General features: G+C 37.1%; 1 protein-coding gene across 1 annotated transcript in view; it reads left to right on the top strand.

Moving 5' to 3' along the window:
- The window catches only part of LOC122808581 (protein-glutamine gamma-glutamyltransferase 2-like), a 565,300-nt gene that overhangs the window by 100,520 nt on the left and 450,656 nt on the right, over positions 1–14,124 (top strand). Inside the window, exon 5 of the mRNA XM_044079538.1 lies at positions 12,201–12,424. Within this exon, the coding sequence (XP_043935473.1) occupies positions 12,201–12,424 (224 nt within the window). The remainder of the gene's footprint in view (positions 1–12,200; positions 12,425–14,124) is intronic.

The raw sequence follows: 14,124 nt of genomic DNA, 5'->3' as shown, positions 1-14,124 counted from the left end.
GGTTTTGTACCAGGAGTCCTACCATGAACTTGAACACCTGTATGCCCCAGTGCTGCACCCGGAAGCGCATGCCCTCACCAACTCCTGCCATACTGCCTACAGTGGGAAGCTGAAACCAGTTATGAGCTGTATTCCTGCCTGTGGGGTTTAAATATGGCCAATTTCCCACCCTTTGCTGTGATTGGACGGTTTTGTATATCCTGAGCTAAGCTAAGCTATGGGCAAACCTGCTTAACTAAGGTTGGCAGTACTTAAAGAGGCAGGTTCAGCACTGCTTACCAATGGGCAAATCCACTTAGCTGCGCTACTCATCACTTAGCAGTTATATATACACAATGCGTACACCTAGTAAGCAGAGCTGTTCAATGCTTAGCATTGCTTATTTTTTATTTTATAGACTACCTGCTGTATGGGATTGATTCACCATTCATTACATATTATAAATTTGTTTACTGTCCCTGACATCCCCCAATGTGCTTTCATTACATTTATTCATGTGTGACTATACTGTATGGGGCACTTGTGTTTATATGGGGGTTTCACAACTTTATTAAACTGACACCTCAAAATTTGGACCTACTACAGTACTCTGGTTAACAAATATATGTTATTTAGTAGCTAATTATAAAAAAAATGTTTGTTAACAAATATATGGTATTTAGTAGCTAATTATAAAAAAATGTTTATGTACTGCTTTCACATGTAAAATGGTTACCGTGGGGATCAAACCAGGAATGTCTACTTACAAAGCATATGCTCTAATCACTACACTATGCAATACTGCTTATGCTGGATGTCTCTTGCTATTTAACTTCTTGTGCTGTTTAAGTTGGACTAAGTATAGCTAAGCAACGGGCACACCCGCGCAGCTACGCTTAAACTTTATTGCATGTTTAAAAGAAAATTATTTGTTGTGTTATTTTATTTGTACCCTTCAGAATATCCATGCTAATGCTGAACCTGTTATCTATCAACTTTCTGCTTTGTGAGACGATTGTCCCTTTTGGCTTTGTCCACATTCCTTACTCTGATGGGTTGGGAAGTGTGCGCTATGTACTTATGCTAAATGTGTTATTCTAACTACATTTGTCTTGGTAGGGAAAATTGTCCCTTATGGCTTTGACCAGATTTGTTATCCTAATGGTTTGGGGGTGTTATGAGTGTTCTCACTCATTTTAAAATGCCGAAAGGCAATTCTGGAGTGCAGGGGCCATGTATGTGACAGCTCTGCTTTCAGATACACCCCCTGCACTTGTACATGGAACCATGTCCATTTTAGAGCATGGCAGCATGCCTTCATACATATGCATGGTGCACAGCCGTGCTAAACAGGAATGGACCCTGATGTGCAGAAATAACTTATTCCTGCACGGCTGCTTGCTGAATCTGGGGGTATGTGTTTCTTATGAACTTTGGATAAATGTTGAGGGCCATCTCTGGTCAGATCTAGCCACAGTGAAGAAGTACTGAGATATCCTTCTGAAAGTAGTTTTTCATGTGGAGAAACAGCAGCATTTCCAAATGCATATAGTCAACATAAAAATTGCTTCCAAATAATAATTTAAACTGCAGCAAGGGATAACCAAAATGCAAAAGAACTTTTTTTCTGTCATTGACTCTATCTGTGACTTGATACATGATCAAGTGCTACCTTGGATTCAAGGAAGATGTAACAAAAGGAAACAAGTGATTTGAGAGACAGGCATGCCATGGTGCAGCACTGTAAAGCAGTTGTTTGTACCTGTACTCATTAGCATCGGCTTATTGCATTCCATAGCTAATCCATAACTGTGGTCGAGCAAAGATGCATAGGCCAGCTCTAAAGCCTTTACAGCATGCATATATTATATGCATGGCTGCACCCAGTTTAAGTTATAATGACATTTATTTATTTTATTTTATTTATTTTACATTTGTTAACCGGGGGTCTCTGACTGAGCCGAAAAGGCCCTTTTTCAGCAGAGGCCCAGGGAGAAAAGATCCATGGTTCATTATTATCCTGAGTTTGACATGCATTTGTGTAGGAGGTATTTGCATATTCTGTTTCTGATAAATTCCAGGGTAATAGAAGTAAGATGTACATATCCACGGCACTGCACATACTGGTCACATCCTTTCACTGAATCACAGTATATCTTGTATTATATATTATTATTATTATACAATTGTATATTGCATTAGTTATAAAAAAGTGATTTTAGTTAAAAGTCAGTCTTTTTATATGTATGTTATGCTTTTCTTAATACCTTATTTTGGAATGTGATCTGGAAATAGGTAATGTTTTCCTTAACTAGGATTTAGTTTGATCTAATCAGTAGTAGTGTATGGGGTGGGTACTTATGCACTTTTACAGACCTGTTTATACTGTTTGCCTGGAGTAGGCTGGTTTTAAATTAAACAATATATATATTCACACCTACTTCTAAGTGTATAAAAGCTGATATGTTTAACATTGAAAAGTATTTCTGATTTTTTTGTTACTGAGGATCACTTGTCTATGACGAGTAAAGGCTTGTTGCTTTGGAACACTACCTGGGTTTCATGATTTTGGAAATTATTGTGACTGAGCTCATCAATGAAGTTTTAAGATTACTAGTTTTTCTGTTTTATTTTTTTTTCTATATTGTTAAAACTTACACCATGCACAAATTTCCTTGTACCTAGTATGAGGCATTTACAAATTCTGGCTAGTTAGCACAAATTGCCCTTAGTCTTCAGAGCTGGATAAAACCTTGACTTTTGGGTTCCTGACAGCAATAACCAACATAAGACATTCAGGTGGTTATTCATTTGAAGCATATGGCGTCGTCTTTTGAGTATCGGTTTCAACATTTTTAAAAGATCTCTTTGATGAAGGCTTTTTAGAGAGTTCTGAAAGATTACATTCTCGTGTTAGTCACAGATAATTTTACATTTAATTAATGCTGTGTTCATGCCTATAATGATTTTTTTTTAAGCTGGACTGTGATAGGTGATTGTGCCCGTTTCATATTTTTCTGCCTGTGCTTTCATTTGACTTCTTGCAAAGATGAAATATGCTTTAAGTTTCATTTACTTATGTCTGAAGTAAACCTGGTTCAGATGCAATTTTGGAAAGCAAAATGTGTATATAGACAGAATTGCAAGTAGGTGGGACCCACACGTGAGACGGTTCCCTTCCATGAATGGACGCAATATGACATGGCTTTGCAGTGACCACAGGCTGTATTGTTAACTCTATGATTGTTACTACTCAAGTAGGGAGGAGAAAAGCAGGTAAAAAAAGCTGGTTAGTATGCTGCCTGCCTGCAATGCACCCGGTGGGGAGTTGGTTATTATTATAGTACAAAGGTAGGAAAACACTATGTTTTGTTAAAACCTGAAATGTTCTTTATGTTTTGGTAAAGCCTTGGATTGTTAATGCACATTCCATTCACTGTTGCTGTGCTGCAGATTTTGTATGTTATGTTTAGTACTGTGTTTGGGGTTGGGTGACTCGGAGTGAAAAGAGAAGGTGATTTTCTTTTTAATTTACTTTCTCCTTTACTCCAACTTTGTGTGATCTTGGAGAGAGGGGAGATGTGGAGGTAATGCCCCTCCTGAAATGTTGCTGTTTGTCTGCTATAAGACCTTGAGCTGTACAATGTCATTATGTGCTAATCATTACCAAGTAGTTTATATATTCCATCTGCAGCATTCTGAGTCGTGAAAAAGTAAGGCTTGCAATTTCATTAAGAACTCAGCCTGAAACTAGATTAGAGCAATGTAAAACCCTATAAATTGTGTTCACCCACAGAAGATTAACAGGATATACATTGCTGCCATTTGTTTTGAGAAAGCTATCTTACATGTAACAAAGACAACTGGTATTCTTGGTGTATTGACTACAACATATACCCTAACCATACAGAAAACTAATAACCCTATGAAAATTAAAACAGTAATACGCTTTATTTTGTATACCTCTTTTTAATAAACCACTAAATAATTTGTAACTTCATTGGATTAAGTTTGAAAAGCTGCTGGTATTGTGTAATGTAAAAGCTTTTTCTGAGACTTCCATGGTAAAATTATTCAGAGTTCAGGCAACCATATTAATGAATAACTATATAATGCATTGGTGCAATATAAAATCTACCTGTAACATTAAAGTAAGCAAAAGTGTTTTCTTTTAATACAGTGATTTTTCATTTGCTTATTAGTAATATTTACCCTTTTAAATAAAATGTGTTTTTAGAATTTGTGATGCAATAAACATAAATCTGTAATTCAGGTAATCAGACAGAATGGCAGTCTGTTAGAGATGTTTGTCAAAATGTAAAACAAATATTTACACATACTTGGCAGCACATTGTCCTACTATTATAAAAAGCAAGACAGTTATAATTTCTAGGTTAATATGAAACAGTGAAAATAATTCATATATAATACAATGGATTTGTAATTGTTTAACTTCATTGGTCAAACTATATCACATGATCATGGTATATATGACAATAAAACCACAGCTAGTGATAACTATAAATACTAAAACATACATAAAGGATTGTTTTATATAAATTCATTACATAATTACAGAAAAAACACTCCTGGGTTTGGGATTTAAGGAATTTACTTAACTATTTTATAAGCCTATGGCAACTCTACAGGAGGTGTACAGAAATTCCAGTACTTATTTTGACATATTGTGTTTCTTAAAATGATGCTGGATTACATTGTAAGAAGTGTTTTGCAGTGATGATCAGAAATGATGGCTCTTTTAGATGCCAAGTGACAAATGACCAAAAAAAGTTCTACTGTTTTTGTTAATGGCCTGCTTGAAGGAATTCATATAGCCATCCCCTTTAGACACATCTAGAACCCACCGTCATAAATTAGCTTACATTTCTTATGTTTGTGCTTGACAGAAGACAAACTTAGGCAGTTTTATACTAGTAGTCAAAAGTCTTGTCAGAACAGTCTTGTCTGCAGAGATTTCTGTGGTACTGAATTGACCAGCTGTGCTAGTGTGGATCAAGGAAAAGGTGCACACTTCAGCCCACCTAATGAACCAAAAGCTTTCATGACTTTAGAATGTGAAGCAGTTGCTCAATTCTTCTGTGATAAATTTGCATGAATTAGATATTAAAGTCTTCAAGTCACACTGTATCAATACTATGATGTTAGTGTATGCATACCTCATGATTGTCATTAAACTGAATTTCATTATGTTGAATTTGTGATTGTTGTAGGTTTGATTTAGGGACTGCATGTAACCAGATGAGTACTGGCCACTTGTTCAAACAGGCTTATCATATCTTGCATGAATGTACTTAGCCAAATGATTTTTCCAGGCTGTCTTATCTGCTCAAAGACTAAGTGTGTTTTTAGTTATATTAAAAGAGGCTGTTGTCACAATTATTCTTAAGAAACCATCTTTGTATCCACACTACATGGAAAATTACTAGGCAGTCTTTAACTTACCATTTATTGATAGGATTATAAAGAAAGTGGTTTATTTGCAACTTAATTTACTTCTGTTTATTTAGCCGTATCTTCAGCCTCTTTGACCTTGCCTGTCTAGTTTTGAAAGAAAACATAGCAACAATACTGTCTTCATTAAGGTAATTAGTGACCTCACTGTGCTGAAACAGGGTTTTACTCTATTTTGGGCTTCCTTAATCACTAGATCATGAGAACTTTCTTGAGCACCTATGTTTTCTTCTGTGGTCTTACCTGCAGCATTATCAAATGGTGTACATCTTACCTTTTGTGCTACAGTCAGAAGATGGTGGCAGGCTAAGTACTTCTTCTGTGTTGCACAGTTCTGGAAGGTTCCATCTTGGACATGTTGTTTATAATTTGCAGACCTTCACTAAAGATTTCCTTCAAAAGATAAGTCTGGTGTACCATTGTTATGCTGATGATACTCAGTTATATTTCTCTCAGGGGTACATAGTTGCTGATTGCTCCTTCTGGGACTGCTTGGGTGCCACTTAACAGAAATTCAACCCTGCTGTGATGGAAAGCAATGGCAGTTCATGAAACTAATAAGACTGTCACTGATCCATATCTGTCACTTTTATAACTTGTGGTGAGAAGAAAGGGCATTTTGTAAACAGAGTATGCATGATCTTGGTATTATTTTTGACAAATCCTGATGTTTAAGGATTAAGCATCCATGGTGCCATGTTCAGAATATAATGTGGGTCAATTTGAGAACCTGGTCACATTACAATAAATGTTATTTTCACATAATGCACAAATTTCTGCAGTGTCTGGTACCCAAAATTTCTTGTCACTGACCTTGAGTGCCACAGCATTTGCAGAACTCTGCAGCCAAAGTGCTTGCAGACCCACCTCATTCAGAATGTATCACTTTTGTGATGTGAGGGGTTAGCACAGGCTACTGGTAGCCTAGACGTCAGTGTTTTAGATATTGTTGCTAACTCACCCATGGCTCAAGTCCTGGAGACCATAAAGAACTGTTAATGCCCTAATGTCCAGCTCATTCAATTTTCTCATCTGGTGCTGGGACATTAAAGATTTTCATAATGAAGCAGGAAAGGTAACTGTATGATCTGTTGAGTCCTGGAATGCTGATAGACTATTTTGTTGAAATATCATAACTTCCATAGAAATTGTGCAACCTTGTAAGATATAATTAAAGGATGTTGTGGGGCTTGCTTCCCACCTTACCCTGGGCCATTGCTATGCTTTTTAAAGATTTTTTTCTCTATATTTTCCCACTACATCTGCTGACCATCAAACCACCTCCTGTCAGACAGACCCATTTGTTTTCTCTTTCATCCTGAAGCAACAGCTAGCCAGTGGAGGTTGTCATGCAGACTGCCTTAGAGTGCTCTGTGCCTTTGCCAACATCCTGGCAATATAGGCATATTTAGTATTGGGTCTTATGCCTCCCCTTGGGAAAAAAAGCAACTCACCCTCAGGAGTCACTATACGCACCCCCGTTGTGAATGCATGATCATGCACACGTGCAATAAGGGCTAAAACTTTCACAAGCTGGTGGTTAAATGCCTGCGCTTGAACAAATATTGCAATGCTGCTGCTCCTCCTCCAGAGGATTATGTCATTGGATGGTCTTAGTCCAAACTCCTCCCCCAAGGATAGGCATGCTCCTCCTCCTCCTTCTCATGCTACTTTTAAGAGAGACTCAAGTCACTAACTGAACTCTGGTCTACTGTGTCACGTTTGGGACTCTGTGCCAGTGCAGCTGTATTTTTATGATTGCCTCTCAATGAAATGTTCCATTGCTACAGTAGGACTGAATTTTCTACCATATACAGATGGGAAACATCAAGCATGTGCTCTTTTCTTATCCTGTAGCTTTCACCATCTCATTAGATTTAGGAGTGAACCTCTAAAGCCTACCATTAAGAGATTACTAAAGATATACAATTTTTTCATAAGGTTAGTAAAGAAGGAGACTGGTGTTATTGCTTTCATTTTTTTTCTGTCCTGATTTAATGGTGCTTAAATTATTGCTCTATCCTGTATCTTGTATTTTAGTACTATTTACCCTAGTGTTTCTATATTATGTTACCTTTTAAAGTGTAACATGTGGAGGATTTTAAGCAAGCAATAATGCCCAACAGGGTGTGTGTTATTGTGGAAATAACGCCCATCCAAGGGTATTCTGAGGCCTGACACCACAGGCAGATGTCTCTGCACCCCCAGAAGGGTATTATTTCTACAATAACATACACCCCAGAGGGCATTATTGTGCTTAGAGAATGGGCTGTCAGTAAAATTGTTGCGTTTTACTTTTTTTTTTTTTTTTTTTTTATTACTATATTATTTTTTGGGTCTATATTATAGTATTGAAGTTTTTAAACTTTGAATGCTATAATATCGAACCGTTTTTGTCGAAAACTCAAAATAACGAAGCCACAGAACTTCAGAATCTTACCTAGGGTAAGATTTTGGTTGTCTGTTCCATGGCTCACTATTTACACTGCTGTGGTGAGAAGGTTACGGACCGGGGTAAGGTAAGTATGTGAATGGAGATTACAGACCGGGTTAAGGTAAGTGTAGGAACGGATCGGGGTAAGGTGAGTGTGCAATAGTTAGGGACATTAGGGTTAGGGAGCAGGTAAGGTGAGTGTGCGATAGTTAGGGACTTTAGAGTTAGGGAGCAGGTAAGGTGAGTGTGCGGTAGTTAGGGGCTTTAGGGTTAGGAAGCTGGTAAGGTGAGTGTGCGGTAATTAGGGACTTTAGGGTTAGGGAGAAGGTAAGATGAGTGTGCAGTAGTTAGGGACTTTAGGGTTAGGGAGCGGGTAAGGTGAGTGTGCGGTAGTTAGGGACTTTAGGGTTAGGGTTGGGTTAAGGTGAGTGGATAGGTAGTAGTGTAGGGTTAGAATTATGGTTTTGTTAAGTGTATGTGAGTGGTTTATTTATTTTTGTGTGCTTGTGTTGTGTATTTGTGTTTCAGAACAGCAAATTTTTTCTCTGGAAAAAAAATTTGCTGTTCTGTATGTTCGATATTTTGTGGTTTAGGTACGATGAAATAGCGTTCGCTATTTAAATCGTACAATAGGGTAATATAAAGGCTATGTTTTTATATATTTATGATGTAAAATAGTTCCTCTGTCTAATGTTTCAAAGTTGCTGTGTGCAAATAGTGTTGGAGGAAGCATTTTACATCCAAAATATATAATTTAAAAAAATATGTAGATATTAACTTATTTTTTGATCCCTTACTCCTAAATGTGTGGTTTGCTGCTACTGATTGGGGACTGAAGTTACTAAATAATGACATGCATTTGACTTTCAGACTTTCTTTCCTTCAGAAAATTCATGTTAACATAAATCCTGTTATTCAAGCTATTTTCTAATTTTATAAGAATGACATTTAAAATCTTTTCCTATTTTTGAGCCTTTGTCTCCCCCTTTATTACAGGCTTTTTATCCAGATTTCTTGAGCTAAAAGGTCGAGAGGTATGCAAACCTCTTTACTGCTGTTGCCACTGGCCCATCGATCTCACTCTCTCTCTCATGCACACACAGAGCACACACACACACACACACACACACACACACACACACACACACACACACACACACACACTTGCACTTCAAAAAATACATACTAACACACCTATTATTCAAGCAAATTTGTGATTATTTAACATATATTCCTATTTTGAGCATCTGTTCCCCCTTTATTTTAGGCTTTATCCAGATATTTGAGCTAAAAGATCGAGAGGTACGCAAACCTCTTTACTGCTGCTACTACCAATATTCAATGGCTTCCATTCTTCACTCCTCTCTCTCTCTCTCTCTCTCACTCCCTCTCTCTCTCACACACACACACACACACACACACACACACACACACACACACACACACACACACACACACACACACACCTTGCTTTCATGGATGCAAACACGCATATGGTTACACACAGACATAAACATAAACACACACATAGTGTGACGACTGGGGAGAGATGGGTGAAGGTTGCCAGCCTAGTCAAATAGAATTTGATATATAATTCTGGCATTTGTAAATAAATGTAAAATACAGGCATGTTTCTTGAGTGTAAAAGAATACTGTGAAATGTGGAACTGCAAAATATGTGACAACATTGCACACTACTGGCCCAGTGAAGCATGTTGTGACCCTTTCATGTTACAAGTCGGCTCTAGTGCGTCTGGATGAAGGTTTCATGCCCATTATTTTAAGGCTAAAGTTTATGACCAGAATTTAGATGTGGAATGTCCTTTCTTGCTCTGGGTTCTGTTAGAGTATACATGTGAAATGACTTATATTGTTGTAAGTTTCTGAGTAGGTGTTAGATTGCTAAATAATGCAGTTTGTGGCCTGAGAACTCCAGACTTAGTATCAAAAATGATGTAATTTGTGAGGGCCTTAGAGACATGTTTGTTAGTAATGTTTAAATACTATTTCTCACAAGAGACTTGGAGCATTTTGATCTTGAATATCTAACTCAGCACTCTGCCTAAGCTCACACGTAGGTTTCTAGCACTGTGATTTCTTGTAGGAATAGTTAAAGCTAGTAAAGATTAATAAGGTATTTTTCTTTGTAATCAGACCTGTCCTACTGTATTATTTTAAGTTTCTTTGTGATCTCTGAACTCTTAGATATCTCTGTGGTGTAGTAGTTTTGTGTTGTGTTTTAATTATTTATTATAAAATATTTCTAAAACCTTCTACCTGTGGCTAGTTTATGTAGAGATAAATTATGCTTTAGAGTACATTATATATTTATAGAGTTTACTGTTTAAGCCCTTCCAATAAGCCTAGACTAAATAGTCACATTACCATTGGATAATAATATTGCACAGTAATAATTGGACACCCTTTTAAGGGACTTTTAGTAGCTGATATTATTAGCTGGGTGGTGGCAGGGATTACTACCATATGGTCTGGGTAAAGGGACACAGCTGGAGAGTCTGTGTCAGCATTTCCCAGGAGTGTCTGTGAAGTTGTATAAATATTTATCTCAAAGTGTGTGTGTGGTGTGTCAGCTACTTGGCAGGGACACAAAGCACTGGTTAGACAGAGAAGGTACTGGAGGTTTTAGCTTGCCCAGTTAGGATGAGATCTGGACCCTATAGCTGTGCCAGTGGGGAATCTTATTGGGGACCTGGTGAGCAAGGGAGCAACCAGCCCGAGACTGACTGTGATCTCTGTGTGCACTTAAGGAAAATTGTACTTTACTGTGTGTATTAGTTATCCTTTCCTCTCTTCAAGGAGACGACCTCCCTGGTGTTAGTGGTGAGGATTGGGGCTCCTTGATTGCTGGGCCAGGGCACGGTCATTACACATAGACACATACGCACACACTTTTCTATTTTATTTCGTTTTTACACTCGGTAAATAGCAAAAGTGCTGCTTAGAGAATGTAAAATAGCTTGCTCACTCTCATCTTCACTGACATACATAATATGGTCACAGACAGAGATAAACACACACACACACACACACACACACACACACACACACACACACACACACACACACACATACACACACCATTTTTTTTTAATTTTCTTCTTTTTTTTATATATTTTACATGTTAAACGGCATAAGACCTGCTTAGCAAGTGTAAAATAATGGCAGCCATTAGATTATTTTCAGTCCAAGCTCCACGGCAGTTTGATATGCTGCCGTGAAGCGGCGGACTTGTTTTTTAGCAGGCATTATCTGTAGTTTAAAACCCTGCTGTAGAACATTCATTCTCCAATCAGGGTGTGATCTACAGTTTGCCCATTCTCTAAACAGTTTTAACAAAACTTTTTATTTATTTTTCTTGGGTAAAAATTTACAACAGTTATGAAGGCAAACTGTGCCACAGAAATGAACAGTCAAACTACCGCACAAGTGCAATGAATTAAAAATACCAACATGTGTATGGGTTGCGAGATAAGCATGAATATTAGGAACATAAGATTTCATAACACCTGCTGAGTGAACTATTCGGAATCTGATTATTTACGTAATATATCAATCTGATTCTACTACATCAATTTAACTAAATAAAGTAGTAAATTAGTGTAATTAGATATTAGGCAGTGCCATAGTGAGTTAGGTCATTGTGTGTAATGTTATCTGATTATTTATGTAATATAGCAAGCTGATTCTACTAGATCAATCTAACTTAATAAAGTAGTGAATTAGTGTAATGAGATATGAGGCAGTGCCATAGTGAATTAGGTCATTGCATGTAATGTAATCTGATTATTTATGCAATATATCAATCTGATTCTACTACATCAATTTAACTTAATAAAATAGTGAATTAATGTAATGAGATATGAGGGTGTGCCATATGAATTAGGTCATTGCGTGTAAAGAAAAAGTGACTACACTAGTACACCATACGTTTGTATGATTTGTTCCGGTCTGCATTACTATAGTTAGAATGTAGCTCATGACAATAATTAAATGTTTTGCCATATATTTATTGCCAGTTGTGTTTGTGTAAGTCGCCTCCTGTGTGGAGTTTGCATGTTCTCCCTGTGTTCGCGTGGGTTTCCTCCGGGTACTCCGGTTTCCTCCCACATTCCAAAGACATGCATCTGGAGCATTTCTCCCTGGGCCTCCACTGAAAACAGGCTCTGTGGAACCTAGTTGGACTTTCCCAGTCAACAAATGTTAAATAAATAAATAAATAAATAAAAATGTTTTGGGGTATATTTATTGCTACTTGTGTGTTTGTTTTTATTACAGGGCCAAAACCTTCTGAGAGCAACGGTACTCAAATTAAGCTAAGCACCATGAAGACTGAGACCACAGAATGGCGATTTAGCATGGAACTGGCAGGGGATGAGCTATTGCTTACTATTTGCAGCCCAGCATCTGCAATAATAGGAAGATACAACTTATATCTGATGTTGTATGACAGTCAGAATCAACTGCAGCAACAGAAGTCTGCCGGGCAGTTCTATCTCCTTTTTAATCCTTGGTGCAGAGGTATTCTTTTACTAATTAGTGCTTATTTATTTTATTTTATTTTATTTTTGTAAGTTTCTTTTTTAATAGTTTGAATTGTTTGATAATAGAACGTTATCCTGTCATCAAAAATGATAAGCAATACAAAGTCTGACATGGTTACATTAAGAGAAAAGCTGCTTATATGCTTGCGAATATGACTTATTATACAATGACCTCTCATTAGTATTCAAAAAAGAGTACACTGATTGGACAGCCCAACCATTGTGCCCATTGTAAATTGAGCATATACCAATAGAAAAAAGTCTTGTCGTTGAAGTACCATTGAACAGCCAGACTTTCTTTTGGTATATGCTAAGGGACGGTGCAAAATATGAGAAAAATCAGGTATGTTCTGCTGAACTAAACAATCAGAAGCATACCTGATTTTCCTTGTATTTCTGCCCTGTCCCTCAGAAAATCTTACCAGTTTAAAAAAATACAAAAAACCAGCAATGGAGATTTTCTCTTCTGTGTTGCTTGTCCTGCACTGTATTTTTGTACAAGTATGAGAATGTATGTCCCATACAAATGCATAGTACATCAGTAAACAAGGAAAAATGTGTAGCTACAGCGCAGTTATACAAAGACGTTACTTAAGAAATGTAAGTAATTTCTTTCTTAAATAATGTCATTGTATAATAGCAATAATCCACTCCTGGATGTGGGTATGACAGGATTTACTTTTTTTTATAAAATCACACCAACCATGGGTAAATCCTGATATACCCACACCCAGTTGTGGATTGTAGCTTAAATAGATTACTCTACAAATAAAATGCCATTAATGATACTGATAACTTTCTCGTAGTTATAGAGGTTTGCATTCTTGACGTTGATTATGTTTGTCATCTAGTTCCTTATTTTAGTGATTAGGCAGTAAACAAATGACAGCCACTGAACCTTATTTTTGTTAGCCAGGTAAGAAAACTGGTCCTTCTTCGACCCTTTGCAGCAATGATTCAGGTCATAAAAGTAATGGTACATATAATGAAGGGCAGTTTTAGAGAAGTTAGGTTAATGTGGATACAATATAGGACAGATTCTGAGCTCCTAATAAACCACCATTTTTCTGGATGTATGAGGAAACTACAGTATGTATAGGGAACCCACACTGGCACAAGGAGAACATATAAAATCCACACAGACAATAATGAGTTCAGGTTAAATCAAGGATGGCACTGCAATGCATTTTCAGAAGAGAAATGACATATCTAGTTAATGCTTTATGTAATGCTCCACCTTTATGTCAAAAAACATACTTTAAGGTATTTTTGAGAGGCAACAAAAATGTGTTAAAATCAGGAATATCTCTGAACAGTAGTCTGCCTTATAGCAGAAACCAGTGTGTACAAGGTGAGAAAGTTCACTTTATTATGTGTGCAGTTTCTCTGAAAAAACACATTACAGGCAAGACTTAGATTAATAATTAAACAAACACACGCGCGCGCACGCGCACACACACACACACACACACACACACACACACACACACACACACACATTTTGGAGTGCCACAAGAGAAAATTAAATCTCTCCTTTAGTAAAACAAAAGTGTCAGTATCTCATAACAGCTGAAAAGTCAGTTTTATAGCTTAGATGTGAGCTTTGAATATTGTTGTAGGCTGTCTTTGCCAAGGCAGTTTCATAAATAATTTTGTTGAGTGAAAAAATGCACTTTG

The sequence above is a fragment of the Protopterus annectens genome, chromosome 8.part0, assembly GCF_019279795.1.
Source record: "Protopterus annectens isolate FY-2018-M chromosome 8.part0, PAN1.0, whole genome shotgun sequence".
In the NCBI taxonomy this organism is placed as follows: Eukaryota; Metazoa; Chordata; order Ceratodontiformes; family Protopteridae; genus Protopterus; species Protopterus annectens.
The sequence above is the reverse complement of the archived record's forward strand: the minus strand, read 5'-3'. Positions and strand labels throughout refer to the sequence as shown.